General features: G+C 37.1%; 6 protein-coding genes across 7 annotated transcripts; 3 read left to right on the top strand and 3 right to left on the bottom strand.

Moving 5' to 3' along the window:
* Positions 1 to 21: 21 nt before the first annotated feature.
* LOC106419093 lies at positions 22 to 3389 on the bottom strand. Its single transcript, XM_048769412.1, has 2 exons — positions 530 to 3389; positions 22 to 308 (listed from the first exon to the last, which is right to left on the bottom strand). Exon 1 carries the CDS (start codon positions 3271 to 3273, stop codon positions 2890 to 2892), a length of 384 nt encoding a protein of 127 aa, XP_048625369.1. The 5' UTR covers positions 3274 to 3389; the 3' UTR covers positions 22 to 308; positions 530 to 2889.
* An 869-nt stretch (positions 3390 to 4258) lies between these two features.
* On the bottom strand, positions 4259 to 5284 carry LOC106440385 (protein PELPK1-like). Its single transcript, XM_013882031.3, has one exon. It carries the CDS (start codon positions 5185 to 5187, stop codon positions 4492 to 4494), a length of 696 nt encoding a protein of 231 aa, XP_013737485.1. The 5' UTR covers positions 5188 to 5284; the 3' UTR covers positions 4259 to 4491.
* A 640-nt stretch (positions 5285 to 5924) lies between these two features.
* LOC106440388 lies at positions 5925 to 7120 on the bottom strand. The gene has a single exon (XM_013882033.3). It carries the CDS (start codon positions 7063 to 7065, stop codon positions 6196 to 6198), a length of 870 nt encoding a protein of 289 aa, XP_013737487.1. The 5' UTR covers positions 7066 to 7120; the 3' UTR covers positions 5925 to 6195.
* A 406-nt stretch (positions 7121 to 7526) lies between these two features.
* LOC106444469 (guanosine nucleotide diphosphate dissociation inhibitor At5g09550-like) lies at positions 7527 to 10105 on the top strand. The gene is made up of 12 exons (XM_013885934.3): positions 7527 to 7683; positions 7791 to 7937; positions 8041 to 8148; positions 8232 to 8404; positions 8486 to 8597; positions 8678 to 8758; positions 8844 to 8906; positions 9021 to 9122; positions 9199 to 9323; positions 9388 to 9598; positions 9702 to 9776; positions 9877 to 10105. Exons 1-12 carry the CDS (start codon positions 7597 to 7599, stop codon positions 9928 to 9930), a joined length of 1338 nt encoding a protein of 445 aa, XP_013741388.2. The 5' UTR covers positions 7527 to 7596; the 3' UTR covers positions 9931 to 10105.
* A 455-nt stretch (positions 10106 to 10560) lies between these two features.
* Positions 10561 to 11894, top strand: LOC106440389 (uncharacterized protein C6C3.02c). The gene is made up of 5 exons (XM_013882034.3): positions 10561 to 10716; positions 10897 to 10971; positions 11069 to 11137; positions 11229 to 11398; positions 11602 to 11894. The coding sequence occupies exons 1-5, from the start codon at positions 10695 to 10697 to the stop codon at positions 11698 to 11700; spliced, it is 435 nt and encodes a 144-aa protein (XP_013737488.1). The 5' UTR covers positions 10561 to 10694; the 3' UTR covers positions 11701 to 11894.
* Positions 11895 to 12341: 447 nt separating this feature from the next.
* Positions 12342 to 13942, top strand: LOC106440390 (succinate dehydrogenase subunit 3-1, mitochondrial-like). 2 transcript variants are annotated; one of them, XM_013882035.3, is made up of 4 exons: positions 12342 to 12544; positions 12925 to 12998; positions 13079 to 13160; positions 13275 to 13942. In XM_013882035.3, the coding sequence occupies exons 1-4, from the start codon at positions 12470 to 12472 to the stop codon at positions 13683 to 13685; spliced, it is 642 nt and encodes a 213-aa protein (XP_013737489.1). In that variant the 5' UTR covers positions 12342 to 12469; the 3' UTR covers positions 13686 to 13942. The 2 variants fall into 2 exon arrangements, with proteins under 2 accessions (XP_013737489.1, XP_013737490.1); XM_013882036.3 differs by lacking the exon at positions 12342 to 12544 and having other exon boundaries at positions 12935 to 13002.
* Positions 13943 to 14880: the final 938 nt, after the last annotated feature.

The following is a 14880-nucleotide window of genomic DNA, read 5'->3' as shown; positions in this document are numbered from 1 at the left end:
AAAAAAAAAAAAGGAAGAGAGAAAAAAGGCAAATCTGTTTAGCTGATCATATATTGTTCACAATGGAAGACGTAGAAACGTTGGGATCCCATTATTAAAGAGATTTATTATAAACAGAACAAAAAGTGGAGAAGAATGAGAAGATTTGGAGGTAAGAGAGATGAAATTTACAGAATGACACGGCAATAGAGATTCAAAGGGACAACTTTGCGAACAAAACTTGTGAACCAATGCATTCTGTTGTTTTCTCCTTCTATGCTCTTAAAGATTCTTATCACCAACTGCTTTGTAATCCAAAGAGATGAGTTCTGTTACATGAAAAGGAAAAAAAATATAATTAATCATCTCATCAAACTAGAGGAACAGATAATCACTGAAAAAGAGTACAAATTCTAATCAAATTCTCGCTAATCCAAACCAGACTAATTCCCTCATTTTTACTAACGATTTTTTAAGCTCATTCCGCATCAAATTACTAATATTCACACACATCGAAAAACATTAAGAAAACCAAAACCCATTAACTTACAGAGAGGAAGCAAGTGAAAGATCCTTTATCTTCCAGATCCCAGAGGGAGCGAACGCAAATTCTTTTTTAAAACGAAAATATTTTCTGAGGAAATAAGTGTGGGGGCATGAAGAAGACTGGAGTGCAGAGGCGTTACTTTATAATAGAGTCCCTTTGTTTTGACGATTTTACGCTTTTCACATAATGGTCAATAAAATGAAATTATAGTACTTATAAATATAATAGAATTAAAAACAGAATGCCTAAATTTGATTTTTATTTCCTTTTTTCATGATTTATATCAGCTTTTTATGTGTCTTTTTTTTACGTTAGTTTTTAGTTCGAATTCATATCTCATCCACTTTCTAGTTTCTAACCATATGGATAGGAAAAGTATATCATATCCTCTTCGCGAAACAACAATTGGAAGAGCATGACCAAAAATGATGGATTTGGAATTTTACACTATCTCGATTTAGAATGATCCATAAGTTCTCTCATCCCAAAATAAAAAAAAATGATCCATACATTTTTTTTAAATCGAAAATTGTGTAATGCGAAGATGGTTTTTTCTTTGTGGTTTTTATTATCTTAATTTTAAAACATATAGTAGGTAGGGAAATATAATTTAAATACATAGAACTGTGAATTGATTGATAGTCGTAAATAGTATTAAAATTGTTGTTGTGTTAGTAAGACGGAGGCAGTGGGACTACGAGGGGGCCGAACGTGTATAGAAGTAATTATGGTGTAGATAATGGCAAACCCTCACGATCCATAATATATCAACCTATAACTTATACTCTTTCTATTTCATAAAAATGCATATTTTTGGTATTTTTAATACATTTTTATTAATTTATCAATTAATAATAATTAATTGTAAACTTTGAAAAAATTATTATGTTTTGAATTTTTATTTGTTTAGAATTATGAAAATAGATAATCACAAAAAATATACTTTTATAACTAAAATTAAAAACTTTGAAACATGAGTATAATTTAGTACCACTACAACAAACGTAATAATTTCTTAGTTGTTAGTTAAAGTGAAGCCCGTATGCTTGGTCTTCTCTTTCACTTTTGTTTTTGTTTATAATAGTTAACGAGCCAAATAGTGGAAGTAAGTTTTAACTTTTTCTGGGTGGTTTCTTTAATTATTGTTTCAAATTATTTCCTTTAGGTGCGTGGGTGGGATGTTTTGGAACATTTACGATGATCATAGGATAAACACGTACATACTTCATTTTCTTGGGGGTTAAGAAAAATCAAATTACATTAGAACTTTTGATTGTTTACTAGTTCAGGAGTATATAGCTAGCTAAGAAAACACCATTTTGGCCCAATCGTTTTTTAATTTTTACATTTAGTTTAAGACTATATAGTAAATAGTAATATTTTAATAAGAAATTTAACAATTTGACTAGGATTACCCGTATTTGGTTGAGAAAGGGAACAAAGAAAAGAAAAAGAAAAAGGGCAAAAAGGGCAGCAAGTGAATGATTAAAGAAATGCACGGGGATTAAGTGCTTAATTGCCTTGACGACTACTTTTTCCCATCCTTTGTTTCTTTCTTGCTTTTTGAATGTTTTTCTTCTGAAGATTGATTTCTTGTTACCTTGTTCATGTGTTTTGTTTGATTTGATATGAGGATAGTAGTTACCGACTGAGACCAGTGGAGGAGCTATATGATTACTATTTTCAATATGATTTCAAACTACTTTAAAATTTCTAAATTTCTAGGAAACAATTATGCTATCTGTTGAGAAATAATCATTTAAAACATGTTAAGATAAGACTGCTGAATATGATGTTTAAATATAAGCTTCACATTGTCAAGGAAGACTAAGCTTTGCTAAGATGAGTAGCCTTATGAAATTGGGTCTATTCCCTAACTCAAGACTGATAATGAGCCATAATTCTATCCTAAAGTTGGGCATATTCACCAAGTTGGACTGATAATTGCCCATTTGAAGCTTTCAGTTTTCTTTTTTTGGGCCAACGTAAGCTGTCAGATAAGAAGACTTGGCAAAGCTCTCAACATCTGGTGTACGTAAAATAAAATTTGTCAAAAGAAGTCAAAAATATAAACCATGGTGAGAGAAAAAATGATGTTGATACTAATTACAAAACGTAATCGTAAAATATATATTTTGTACCACAAGAAAAGCACACAAGCTACACCAGAGACTCAGTACAAAGACTTAATTTCGAGACGTCAGTGACCCAAACATGACATGAAAATGCAACAATGCGTAAGTACTATCTCGTGTTTCATAAAACACAAACAAGCCTATTATTACACCATTTACTTTTATTTATCATTATTCAAGCAATAGCAGTGTATATAGATTCCCTTTTAATGTTCTCAATCCATTGATCTATGGCTTCTTGTTCGAACCACTAGAAGTTGCCTCGGAAATAACACTTGTAGGTTTTGTCTTTTCAGTCTTTGGTAAACCGCCGTTAGTACCGGGAAAAGGGAAGCTTGGGATCCACGAGGGGAATTCAAAACTCCCTTCTTCTGACTCCTTTGGTAGCTCCTCTGGTTCCTCAGGCTCCTCAGGAACCTCAGGATCTTCTGGAATCTCCGGTTCCTCCGACTCCTCAAGCCTATTATATTGTGGAATCTTTGTGGCCTCTTCTTGTACCAGAGAGTGACCTACTCTAGCAGCAAAAATAGGCGTAGCAAACAAAAGGGACGACGAAATAAAAACAAGGAAAAACATAAAAGAAACGAGAATAGGAATGCGAAGATTAATCATTTTTGTGATATGGTATTTTCTCTTGAATGGAAACCAGCTTGAAGGGTCAAGTAATATTGTGAGTAAATAGAGTCTGTGTTTTGGTATTGTGTAACGAGTGAGTTATTATTTATACATGAGACGAGAGAGGTATTTATAATGTAATTTGTATAGGAGTCAACAAATATGGTAAGAAGAACTCTAATCACCATTGTGAGTATTTGATGTTAATTAGTCTTCAACAAACTCACCTATATTTTCATTTAATTTTACTTCTTATATGTATAACTCCTTTATGTTTTAATTAGTTGAGAATTTAAATGTTTACCTGTTCAAGTTATAAACGTTAGACATTTCAAGAAAACTTGTATAATGGATAGAAACAAATAAAAATATAAAAGCTCCTCAATCAATTAAAAAAAATCCAGTTAGTAAAATATACTATATTTACGAGGAGCAAAAATCAACTAAATACATTGTAAAATTCTAAATCCCCATTGTGGTATTAAAAAGGAAGTCACCCAAACGATGGTAACAGATGTGAATGAGGAAAATAAAAGACGACATGGTAAAAAAATATATAGCATGAAGTCTTCTTGTAAAGATTCACTTGAGACTTGAGAGGGATAAACCTAGAGGACTTTGTGGCACCCTGACCAGGTTTACCATGCTTAACCGGTTTGCAAGAGATCGAAAGCTCCGCTAAGTGCAGTATTTGAACTCCGGTTTGATCTCGATCTGGTTAAACGTTTTTCCGCTGTACACACCAATGGTGCTTCACATCATTTTGGGCATAATCACCATGTTCTTTAAATGTGTCCTCACTCCTCACTACTTCCTCTTTTTCCGTTTAACCAAGTTTGCGTTAATAAACAAACCTAAAGGATCTTTTTGCGTGTTCAGATTTATAGAATCGATATTCATAAAATTTCCCCGTATTATTTGAACACGTGAACAATTGTTTTTAGACAAAACGATTTAGATAAGTAACACAAACCATTAAAAGAGTATATGAAACACAAATAAATTTATATGTATGAAACATACAAGTATATAACAGATAGTACAAGCATAAGTGTATGAAGAAAGAAAGTATAGCTATGAGAACAAACCATAGATATGGTTCCCTAAGAAAACGACGATGAGATAGACACACAAGACAAAGGTGATATAGAAAATCTAGATCATGGGCGTGTGGGGCCCTTAAAGTAGATGGGCTTTCATACGGTTCAATAGGCTTTAGTGAGTTCCAGGAACTTTTGGGAGTTCCGGCAACTTGGGAACTTCAGGCATCTTCGGTAGCTCTGGTTTTGGAATCTCCGGCATCTTCGGCAACTCGGGCTTTGGAATCTCTGGTACCTTTGGTAGCTCTGGTTTTTGAATCTCCGGCACCTTTGGCAACTCCGGCAACTTAGGAGCTTCAGGCTTTTGAATTTCCGGAATCTTTGGTAGCTCCGGTTTAGGAATCTCCGGTACCTTTGGTAGCTCCGGTTTAGGAATCTCTGGTACCTTTGGTAGCTCTGGTTTTGGAATCTCTGGCACCTTCGGAGTCTCCATCAACTTAGTCCCCTCATGCTTCGGAATTTCCGGAATCTTGGGCAGCTCGGGCTTTGGAAACTCAGGTAACTTGGGAATCTCTAGTTTAGGGTGCTCCGGAAACTTTGGAACTTCGAATTTTGGTAGCTCCGGGTGAGGTAGCTCAGGCAATTTTGGCAGCTCAGGAAATTTTGGTAGCTCCGGGTGAGGTAGTTCGGGCAATTTTGGTATCTCCATGTGAGGTAGTTCAGGCAGTTTGGGTATTTCCGGTTTAGGAATCTCCTCCACTAACCGGCGAGCTCCAACTGAAGCCGGATAAGTGAGTAATGAAGTAAGACAGATGATCAGAAGTGGTGATGAGAGGAGAAGAGCAAAGAGACTCTTCTTCATCAGTGCCATGGTTCTGCTTGCTTACTTGAAAAGTTTTTTGCCTTCTTCTTCTTCTTCTTTTGCTTTGATGTGTGTTTGTTTGTTTTTGGTTTTTGATGAGTTTTTGGTCTTTGATTCGAATGGCTATTTAAAGGTGTTGAGAGGAAGAGGGAAGATGAGTTTGGTGGGAAAATATCTGTATAATTCAAAAAGTTCGCTTAACCTCTCTATCTGTATTCAATCTAGTTGACTTTTAGATCCTAATGTTTACGTGTTCATGTTTTTGTTACACGTCTATCTTGAAAATAATCATCAATTATACCAAGTTTATTAACAATCACTAAGAAATCAAGATTGAGGCTTGATCAATTATGCCTTGCAAATATCTAGCCAGTTGTGTTGATTCTGACGAATCAAAATTTCAAGATGAATTTCTTTTTTTTTTTGCACATAAATTTGGTAAATTTGCAAGTACGAAATGCAGCTTCAGATTAAAGAATGAAAGCAAACAACGTTTAGGTTGTGGTCGGTAATCTACACAACGACTGTAGATCCTTTTGCCTTGTGGGTATGTTATGCTATTTGTCATCAAGTCATTGAAGTACAACATATTGTTTGATATTTGATCTTCAGACATATTTTACAAAAGAAAGTTATAGAATTGGGTATAACTTCAGCCGGTAACAACTTTCTTTCAATAAAATATAGCCAAAATGAAACAAGTCTAATCTGAGAAGTGTTGGTGCCTTACTTCCATCGCAACTATATCATCCGAAACCAGTTCTTGGATATGATACATAAAGGTTATACATAAGATTACATTACATTGATTCCACAAACGAATCAAAGCTACATCATTTTCAACTACTAACAATACATAGGCCCAAGAACATGCAACCACAAAACAAACAAGGACATACAAAAAGGTCTTACTTTCACCAAGTAACCTTTGACCTTATCAGCTACAACAACACAAAAGTTATTAACAGATTTTTCAAGAACTCATCAAGTTCCTCAAAAAACTCAATCCTTTTGATATCATCCTCCTTTCTTATTTTTCTTTGCATGATTTCTCTCTTCATCATCATCAGATATGTTAATATACAACTCGTCCCCACCATCCTCCACGTCGTGGTAGTTTCTTGGAGCAGGTGTTTCAAGATTTGCTTGATGATCAGAGGGGCTTAGCACAGGGCAGTGAAAGAGATGTGAAACCGGCGACCAACCAGAACCAGAGCTTTTAGCATCACCTGAAAACCCTACAGGAAACATAGCCCACGAACAGAAAAAGTAAACCCCCTGGCCATTACTCTCCACAGGCGGCGTCTCCGTCTTAACCGCTTCAAACGCTCTCCCACACTGCTGACACCTCAACGCGCATTCCTCGTATCCCTTAGGATACTCGAAAAGCGCGTAACAGTACGGACACGCCGTCCAAAAGCTCGCAGCCTTTGGATTCTCCGAGGTCTCAGCTAACTGCTCCGGTTGGCTCACCTGCAACTCTCGGTCGTAGATAGACTTTCTCGGAGGATCGGAGAGGACGCACCAAGCGTCGGAGACGAGCTTGAGCGCTTGGTCGGCGAAAGGGAGACGGTTGACGGTGGGGTTGAGGAGAAGAGCGAGTCTACGGTACTGAACCGCGACGCGTTCGAGGCTTTGGGTGAGCTTTTCGAGACGGAGCACCGCGTACCAGTCCGGTAGTTTCGAATCTCCGACGGTGGATTCTCCGGTGAGGAGAGTGTCGGCGATGGCGATGATGTAGTCCGCTGCATGTGTTCGGGACGAGTCGTCTTCGCATGCGCGGATCGCTAGTGTCTTTGCTCCTTTGAAGTCCCTTGAGGCTAGAAGCTCCTTCGATGTGACTAACCACCAATCCGCCTCAGCTCCGTTATCGTCGCCGCTGACCATATCTTTGTTTCTCAACCTTTGCTTTTGAGTAAATAGTAATACAGAACAGTGTTACTTTGCTAGTGGATCAACAAGACACTGTTGTCTATAAACAATATCTATGGGTGGGTACTTTTGTCATTTCAGTTATATAACGGTACCCCAGTACTTGACCTTCCTAAACCGGCCGGTCTACAGCATACCAATGATTGTTATTGAATTGATCTCAAGTTTTCTTGGTTAACCATTGTCATTTGTAATTAGGACAATTTTCATTTGCCACCTGTTTGTCTGAATATAGTAAGTTTTTTGTTTCTTTAACGATTTGTAAACATTTGAAGTTATGATTAATCAATTCCTAACAATGCGGTTTTGATTGTAACGTGGAATATTTTCATGAGGTTTAACGGTAAGATAGGAGGTGGTGGTAAAGACTGTATTAACAGCCACACATCATCCCTCTATTTCTTTTTCTTCCCACACACTTTGGTTCTTTAATATAACAAAAAGCTATTAGAGATTAGAGAAGAATTATAGAGATCGGTTGCAGCAATGGATGAAGAGTATGATGTGATTGTTCTTGGGACTGGTCTCAAGGAGTGTATTCTTAGTGGTCTCCTCTCTGTCGATGGCCTCAAGGTTTCCTCCTTCCCAATTCACTTCCAAATGCATGCTTATCTTTCAAATATGTAAACATCGTCAATTTTATTTATTTATTTTGTTTGTGTTTTTGAATCTTTATATAGGTGCTGCATATGGATAGAAACGACTACTATGGAGGAGAATCATCCTCTCTTAACCTCACTCAGTTATGGAAGCGTTTTAGGGGAAGTGATACTCCTGAAGAAAACCTTGGAGCAATCAGAGAATACAATGTCGATATGATCCCAAAGGTATAACACATTTCTATTAGTGAATATATATCAGAACATTATGCAAATGTATGTAATGTGATTAATCGATTAATGGAGATTTATATGGTTTCTTGATCTGCAGTTCATCATGGCTAATGGACTCCTTGTTCAAACCCTAATTCATACGGATGTCACCAAGTATCTTAACTTCAAAGCCGTTGATGGCAGCTTCGTCTACAATAAGGGCAAGGTAGTGATTAAGTCTTTTTTTTTACCTTAAATATAAGTAACTACTAGCTAAAGATTTGATCATCCTTACCATTCAAACGTCAGATCTATAAAGTCCCAGCCACTGATGTGGAAGCCCTAAAGTCGCCATTGATGGGACTGTTCGAGAAACGACGTGCGCGAAAGTTCTTCATCTATGTGCAAGACTACGATGAGAAGGATCCTAAGTCTCACGAAGGACTTGACCTTAGCAAAGTCACTGCTAGAGAGATCATCTCGTACGTCCAACTCAAAATCATTTCATCATTTGTTTCTTGCGTTACAAGCTTTGTCTCTCTGGTTTTTTCTTTTCCCAATAGGAAGTACGGACTTGAAGATGATACAATCGACTTCATCGGTCATGCCTTAGCGCTTCACAATGACGATGGCTACTTGGATCAACCAGCCATTGATTTTGTCAAGAGAATCAAGGTAAAGTGTTTTCTTTTCTTTCATAACAAAGGCAATGTTCTGATCTCAATGTGCATTTAATTGTTTGTTATGTGGTAAAGCTCTACGCGGAATCATTGGCTCGATTCCAAGGAGGATCACCTTACATCTACCCATTGTATGGTCTAGGAGAGTTGCCACAGGTTTGTATTCACATTATTCTCATGAAACATCTTAGGTTTACGACCCTTTTCTATATATGTCTCAAATCTCTGTTTCTATTCTCAGGCTTTCGCACGTTTGAGCGCTGTGTATGGAGGGACTTACATGCTGAACAAGCCTGAATGCAAGGTTACACACCATCCATAATCTTTTTTTTTCTCGGTTTTGTTTATTAGAAATCTCATATCCATAAATGTAAGATAGCTCGAAACTCATGAATATCTTTAACATTATCCCTAACAGGTTGAGTTTGATGGCTCCGGAAAAGCTATCGGTGTCACTTCTGCAGGAGAAACTGCTAAATGCAAGAAAGTTGTCTGTGATCCTTCTTACTTGTCTGACAAGGTAACTCTAAACCCATTTCAGCACTTGATTCTCGCAAGGCCTAGTGACGTTCTAAGACGGTTTCCTTGTGTTTCAGGTTAAGAAAGTTGGGAAAGTGGCTCGAGCGGTGTGTATAATGAGCCATCCTATTCCAGACACCAACGACGCTCACTCGGTCCAAATCATTCTTCCTCAGAAGCAGCTCGGACGCAAATCAGACATGTAAGAGATCATAATCAAAGAACACATATCTAAATATAGAAACATGATCATTCTGATTTTGTAGGTACTTGTTCTGTTGCTCATACGCTCACAACGTAGCACCAAAGGGCAAATACATTGCTTTTGTCTCTGCAGAAGCTGAGACTGATAATCCAGAAGAAGAGCTTAAACCTGGAATTGAATTGCTTGGACCTATTGATGAGATTTTTTACCATTCTTATGACACATACGTTCCGACCAATAAGCAAGAAGAAGACAACTGCTTCATCTCCGGTGTAAGTGAATATCATAGTCATATAGTCTCAGTAATTTTTTTTGTTTCTTACATGTCTTTGTTTTTATTTTGTTGATGTTACTTTGTTTTCATTTTCTTATCAGACTTATGATGCAACAACGCATTTCGAGAGTACAGTGGTGGATGTACTGGAGATGTACACCAAGATCACTGGAAAGGTATAAAACTATAAACTCATCATCACTCTTTTTTTCTTGGTTCACAAGTAAACATAAAAACATTTTGAGTACTGAGTTTTTCTTCATTGTTCTTTTGCAGACTCTTGATTTGTCTGTGGACTTGAGTGCTGCGAGTGCTACTGCCGAAAAATGATAATTTTCTTTTGTTATTTTGGCTGAGTGGTTTTAAAACTGCAAGTGACTCCTTTTGTTTTCTATTGGATATTTACAAGTAACAGAAGCTGTTAATCTTTTTCCTCATCTTACTTATCATACGGTCTGTTTTGCTTTCATTTGTGTTGTTTTATCTAAGAAATACTTACATTTCTAAGTCTTTATATTATTATAGATTAGTTATTAAACACTTATACTACATGACATCAAATTTGGAAAAATAATCAAATTTAATATCAATGCAAGGAACAAATATCAATACATCGAACTAGATCTAAATGCAACAATTCACGTGGAAACAAACCTCACTTTCTATAGGAAATTGCAGTACAAAGTGAATAATCTAAATGTTAATCTGAAATTACCGGAAAATAAAAGGATCTGACTTGCAAATTCACCGAAGGTAAAAAAATGAAAGAGAAATGGAAATTATTATGGGCCAAACCAGTCAAAGCCCGAATCCGTTGGGGTTTGTTACTTTCCTTTTTTTTCTTTGAAAAAAAAGAAAATCTCGGTTTGAGGCGCAAGATACGTGACGAGCAAGGTCGAATCTTTTCGTCTAGAAAGTTCCCCAACCAATTAGAGATGTACACGTGTAAATATCCGCGTGGTCTCGCCCTCATCTGATATTTGCTGTCTTCCTCTTTTAAAATACGTTTTCTCAGGGTTTCTAGCGCGTCAAGTTTCGTTTCGCCCTGCTGATAATAAGCCCTTCACTTGTTCGACGCCTAAGTTTATCCCAAAATGCCTCGACGCAGCTCCGGTGGTTAGTTCTCTCTTTTCAAAAATTTCAGATCTCTCCTTCCTCCTCGTTTGGGCTTATGCTTCGGATCTAGAGTCTGTGTAGTCTACGATGTGCTTGTGTTGCTGGAATCGTGATGATTTTTTTTTAGGGTTTATGTTTGTATAGACGATGACGAAAATCGATTTTGTGAAATTGTTACAGGTGGTTACCGCGCTCGCCCCGCACCAGCACGCCCTGCACCAGCACGTGCACGCAGCCCGCCTCCTCCTCAAACTGGTGAATTTCATTTTCTGATTTTTTTTTAAGTGATCCATCGGTTAAATTTGTCTTTGTTGTGTGATTGCGATTGTTTTTTTTTTTTATGTGTTTTCAGTGAAACATGCTCCTCCTCCAGCAACAGCTCAGCCTCAGCGTAGTGCTATTGGCTCTACCATAGCTGATGGTATGTCTGCTTTCTTACAAGAATATTGTGTTTCATATGTTTATGTGGTCTGGTTTGTGATGATATATGTTGATTATTTTGGTAACTATAGGTATGACTTGGGGTGCTGGGAATGCAATTGGTCACAGGGTTGTGGATGCTATCATGGGACCAAGAACCATTAAGCATGAAACCGTTGTTTCTGAGGCTGCCCCTGCTTCCCCTGTTGCCAACAGCATGGCCTCTGCTTCTTGTGACACTCAGTCCAAGGCTTTCCAGGAAGTAAAGTCTTAAACCCCTTTGCTTTGTTGAAATTGAAGAACAAGTAGGCACATTGAAAAATGCTTCCTGAATTGTAGATACTATGAACAGATGAACACAATAGAAGTTATGTGTTTATGTACTTTAGATTCTGGTTGAATCCTTGGACATCCGATGTATTCACAGGGATGTTCTTTTTTTGTCTTGTTTGATATGTTGCGTAGTGTGTCAACAATTATGGAAGCGACATCAGCAAGTGCCAGTTCTACATGGACATGCTCACGGAATGCAAGAAGAATTCGGGTTCCATGATGGCTGCTTAAGTGCCATCTACTATCGTTATCTGCAATAAATAAAAAAAAGCGAAAGTTTATGAAGAAGAGTTTGTTCTCTCTGGTGTCTTTGATAACCAGAAGTTTAAAGTCTAGTAGTTTTTCTTATTTTGTAAGATGTGGTGATCTCCTATGTTGACGAACCTTTCTCTATGGAATAGTAATCATAAGCTAATTGAGATCTACTCCCTGTTGTTTTGTTTGCTTCTTTTGCCAAAGAACATGAACAAGCCAATTCTCATCATGATGTTTGTAGTAGCCTCCCCAGTTGTTACGAGTTAAACATCATAAGGGGCTTTAAAAGAAGATAACAAATAAAATGGGGAATTTTAAGAATATATGCAAAGTTCGTGTTGTTCAGTGCAATTTACTCTATTTCCTCCGCTTCAAAACTTGCCTTAAGCACAGCGAGAGATGGGCGTGTTTCTGGAATAAATTTTTGTAGTGAACTGGACTTTGTGATATAGCAAAAGATAAGTATGGGAAAACCCGCTAATCTAAAGAGAGGATTCCACTTTTCAACACATTGTGGAACGTGCAGATAACATTGGGGAGAATTTGCTCAAAAAAGAAAAAACATTGGGGAGAATAATAATTTACTTGTGTCCAAAAAAAAAAAAAAGAATAATAATTTACCAGATTACCCTCTAATTATTATTATTTTAGTTAAATAGGGTTGGTTTTAATCGAGATCCCATTTCCCTTGTTCGAGTTTTCTCAGGAAAGCTAGTAGAGAGAGATACTGGTTTTGATTCATACGATGGCTGCCACAGCTATTCTCCGATCGATCCGCCGACGCGACGTCGTCTCTGCGCCTCTTTCCGTCTACAAATCTGTACGGCTTTTTGGTTAAATAGCTGATAGATCGAGAAAATTTGCGATTCGTGGAATTATTCATGGAATATGAAACCGATATGCTGATTTGCAGATTTTGATGTATTGATCGTTGATTTAGAAAGAAATTGAAAACACGAGATTATCTATTAGGGTACAGATTTGTATAGCCTTTTGTGGAATAGAGATGAAATTTTCTCAGAATAATCTGAAGACTGTTAGCAAAGAAGAAGATGATAGAGACTTAGCTACCGTATGAGCTTTAATTTTTTTATTTTGAGGCGCTTAATGAGAATCAGATGATGGGGTCTTCTTTTCCATGTTGGATATGGGTAGAGACGTTTTTCTTAACTGTTCTTTGATAAACGTTCTTCTTTGCAGCTTGCTGGTAATGCTCAACCTTCATTGGGTTCGTACACTGGTCAGAACTATGCAAGTTTGTGTAGAGCTTTCGGGTATGTTTCCTTTTGCAAAAAAAAAAAACGTATGGAGTCACCCTGTTGTTGCGCTTTTGACTGTGTCTTTTTCGTTATAGATCGAGAGCCGGTGTGAATGAAAATGTTGGGACTGGTTTTGGAACTAGCAACATAAGCAATGCCGTTAGAGAGGAGAGAGAGGTAAGATGTCTTTGTCCAAACTTTGGGATTCTTTTTTATTTCCTTTGTAATGTTTAAAAGCAGCTTAAACTTATGATTGTCCTTGGTTGATCCTTATCTCGATTCTTCCCATAGCATTCAAAAGCTACTGTGAATGCTATGGGAGCTCATCTGAGAGCTCTTGGTGTGGGAACACCAAGACGTGTGTTGTCTACAATCGCCGAGGGTATCAAGATGACAGAGGAGGACCAGACTTCTCCAAAACCCCAAAGCTTTCGCCCTCTATCTCCTCACCTCACGGTTTACCAGCCTCAGAAGAACTCAATGTTATCCATTTTCAACAGAATCTCGGGGATTTACTTGACCGGAGTCTTTTATGGCGGCTATCTTCTCTACCTGAAGATGGGTATGATCTGCCTCACTTACCCGGCTTTCTACCAAGTTCATTACCATGTACAGCAGCAACTTCCGGTTATCACCTCGGTTACTGCATTGGCCGCGCTTTACCATACTATCAAGAGTATTCACTCGCTCTTGACCCATTGAAGCAACATTTCCCCTAAGCTCTTTTCGTTGTTTGGTTAAGCCACCAGAGTCTCCAGTAAGAGTTTCCTTGAGATGCACAAGATTTAATAAAAGAGAGTTAGAAACGTTTGTTAAACTCTCATTGTCTTTTGAGAAAGCAAGTGTCTAGCTTTTGTTTTGGGATTTTAGGCTTTGAAAACTTATGTTTGTTGGCTTTTTCTTTGTTCTAAGACCTTATTGATGGGGTTGGAATGTAATAAAATGTTTACCAGTTCTAAGACCGCGCTTGAGGGAGATGCAGGTTGGGCATGGGAATAATACTTTGAGTGATTGAAGAAGAAACTGAAAATTGGATTCTTGAGTTATTTTCTTGTTTCTTAGGTTGGTTTTCTCATGTTTTGATCGTTGGCTATTTGATAAAATAACACAGAAGCATGGGCCAGGATATTTTGGTTTTTGGGCTAAATATGGAAGGAGAAAAAGTAATAGGTAGCGCTGAAAGGCTTAATCACGCACTATCGACCCTATGAAGTTTTTATTTATGCGGAAAAGCCCAATATTTATGGTCTGTCTTAGGGGTGGGCACTTTACCCTCCGAAGCCGCACTCGAACACAATCCGAAAAACTCGAAACGAAATCCGAACCGAAGTAGCAAAATATCCGAACGAGTATTGAACTAGGAGGGATTGGATATCCGAACCCGAACGGATAATATCTGAACCCGAATAGATATCCGAAGATAACCGAACATATGAATAATTAACCATATATTTCTAGTTTACATCTCTTATTTTATATAAAATATTTATATTGATACTATACATACTTTAAGTTCATATGATATACATAAAATTACGGAGAAAATGATTTGATACTCTCTTAAAATACATGTCAAACTTTTTATTTCAAGAATTAACAAAAAATTACATCCAAAATTTAAAAACAATAACCAAATTAATGTCTTTTTTAGTTTTAAAATTTTATGTCCAAATCTATTAACCACTTAATCTATTAAAAAAAAATTAGTTAAGTGAAAGTTATATTTTAAAATACAAGAAATTTGAGAAATGAAAAATTTTAATTTTAATTTTTTTTTCAAAATCTAAATATCCGAATCCGATCCGAAATAACCGAACACGAACTAAAAATATCCGAACCCGACCCGAAGTACAGAAATACCCGAACAGGTTCTATACCTCTATACCGAAATACCCGA

This window comes from Brassica napus, chromosome C9, assembly GCF_020379485.1.
Source record: "Brassica napus cultivar Da-Ae chromosome C9, Da-Ae, whole genome shotgun sequence".
NCBI classification, from domain to species: domain Eukaryota; kingdom Viridiplantae; phylum Streptophyta; class Magnoliopsida; order Brassicales; family Brassicaceae; genus Brassica; species Brassica napus.
Note: the sequence above shows the minus strand (reverse complement) of the source record. Positions and strands in the feature narration are given on the sequence as shown.

Excerpts from the sequence above, each read along its gene's own strand:
- LOC106440390 (XM_013882035.3), top strand. The coding sequence starts at position 12,470 with ATGGCTGCCACAGCTATTCTCCGATCGATCCGCCGACGCGACGTCGTC. Across the intron at positions 12,545-12,924 it reads CTCTTTCCGTCTACAAATCT|CTTGCTGGTAATGCTCAACC; the intron begins GTACGGCTTTTT and ends TCTTCTTTGCAG. Across the intron at positions 12,999-13,078 it reads AGTTTGTGTAGAGCTTTCGG|ATCGAGAGCCGGTGTGAATG; the intron begins GTATGTTTCCTT and ends TTTTCGTTATAG.
- LOC106440388 (XM_013882033.3), bottom strand. The coding sequence starts at position 7,065 with ATGGTCAGCGGCGACGATAACGGAGCTGAGGCGGATTGGTGGTTAGTC.
- LOC106419093 (XM_048769412.1), bottom strand. The coding sequence starts at position 3,273 with ATGATTAATCTTCGCATTCCTATTCTCGTTTCTTTTATGTTTTTCCTT.
- LOC106444469 (XM_013885934.3), top strand. The coding sequence starts at position 7,597 with ATGGATGAAGAGTATGATGTGATTGTTCTTGGGACTGGTCTCAAGGAG. Across the intron at positions 7,938-8,040 it reads ATGTCGATATGATCCCAAAG|TTCATCATGGCTAATGGACT; the intron begins GTATAACACATT and ends CTTGATCTGCAG. Across the intron at positions 8,149-8,231 it reads TCGTCTACAATAAGGGCAAG|ATCTATAAAGTCCCAGCCAC; the intron begins GTAGTGATTAAG and ends TTCAAACGTCAG.
- LOC106440389 (XM_013882034.3), top strand. The coding sequence starts at position 10,695 with ATGCCTCGACGCAGCTCCGGTG. Across the intron at positions 10,717-10,896 it reads GCCTCGACGCAGCTCCGGTG|GTGGTTACCGCGCTCGCCCC; the intron begins GTTAGTTCTCTC and ends AAATTGTTACAG. Across the intron at positions 11,138-11,228 it reads TGGCTCTACCATAGCTGATG|GTATGACTTGGGGTGCTGGG; the intron begins GTATGTCTGCTT and ends TGGTAACTATAG.
- LOC106440385 (XM_013882031.3), bottom strand. The coding sequence starts at position 5,187 with ATGGCACTGATGAAGAAGAGTCTCTTTGCTCTTCTCCTCTCATCACCA.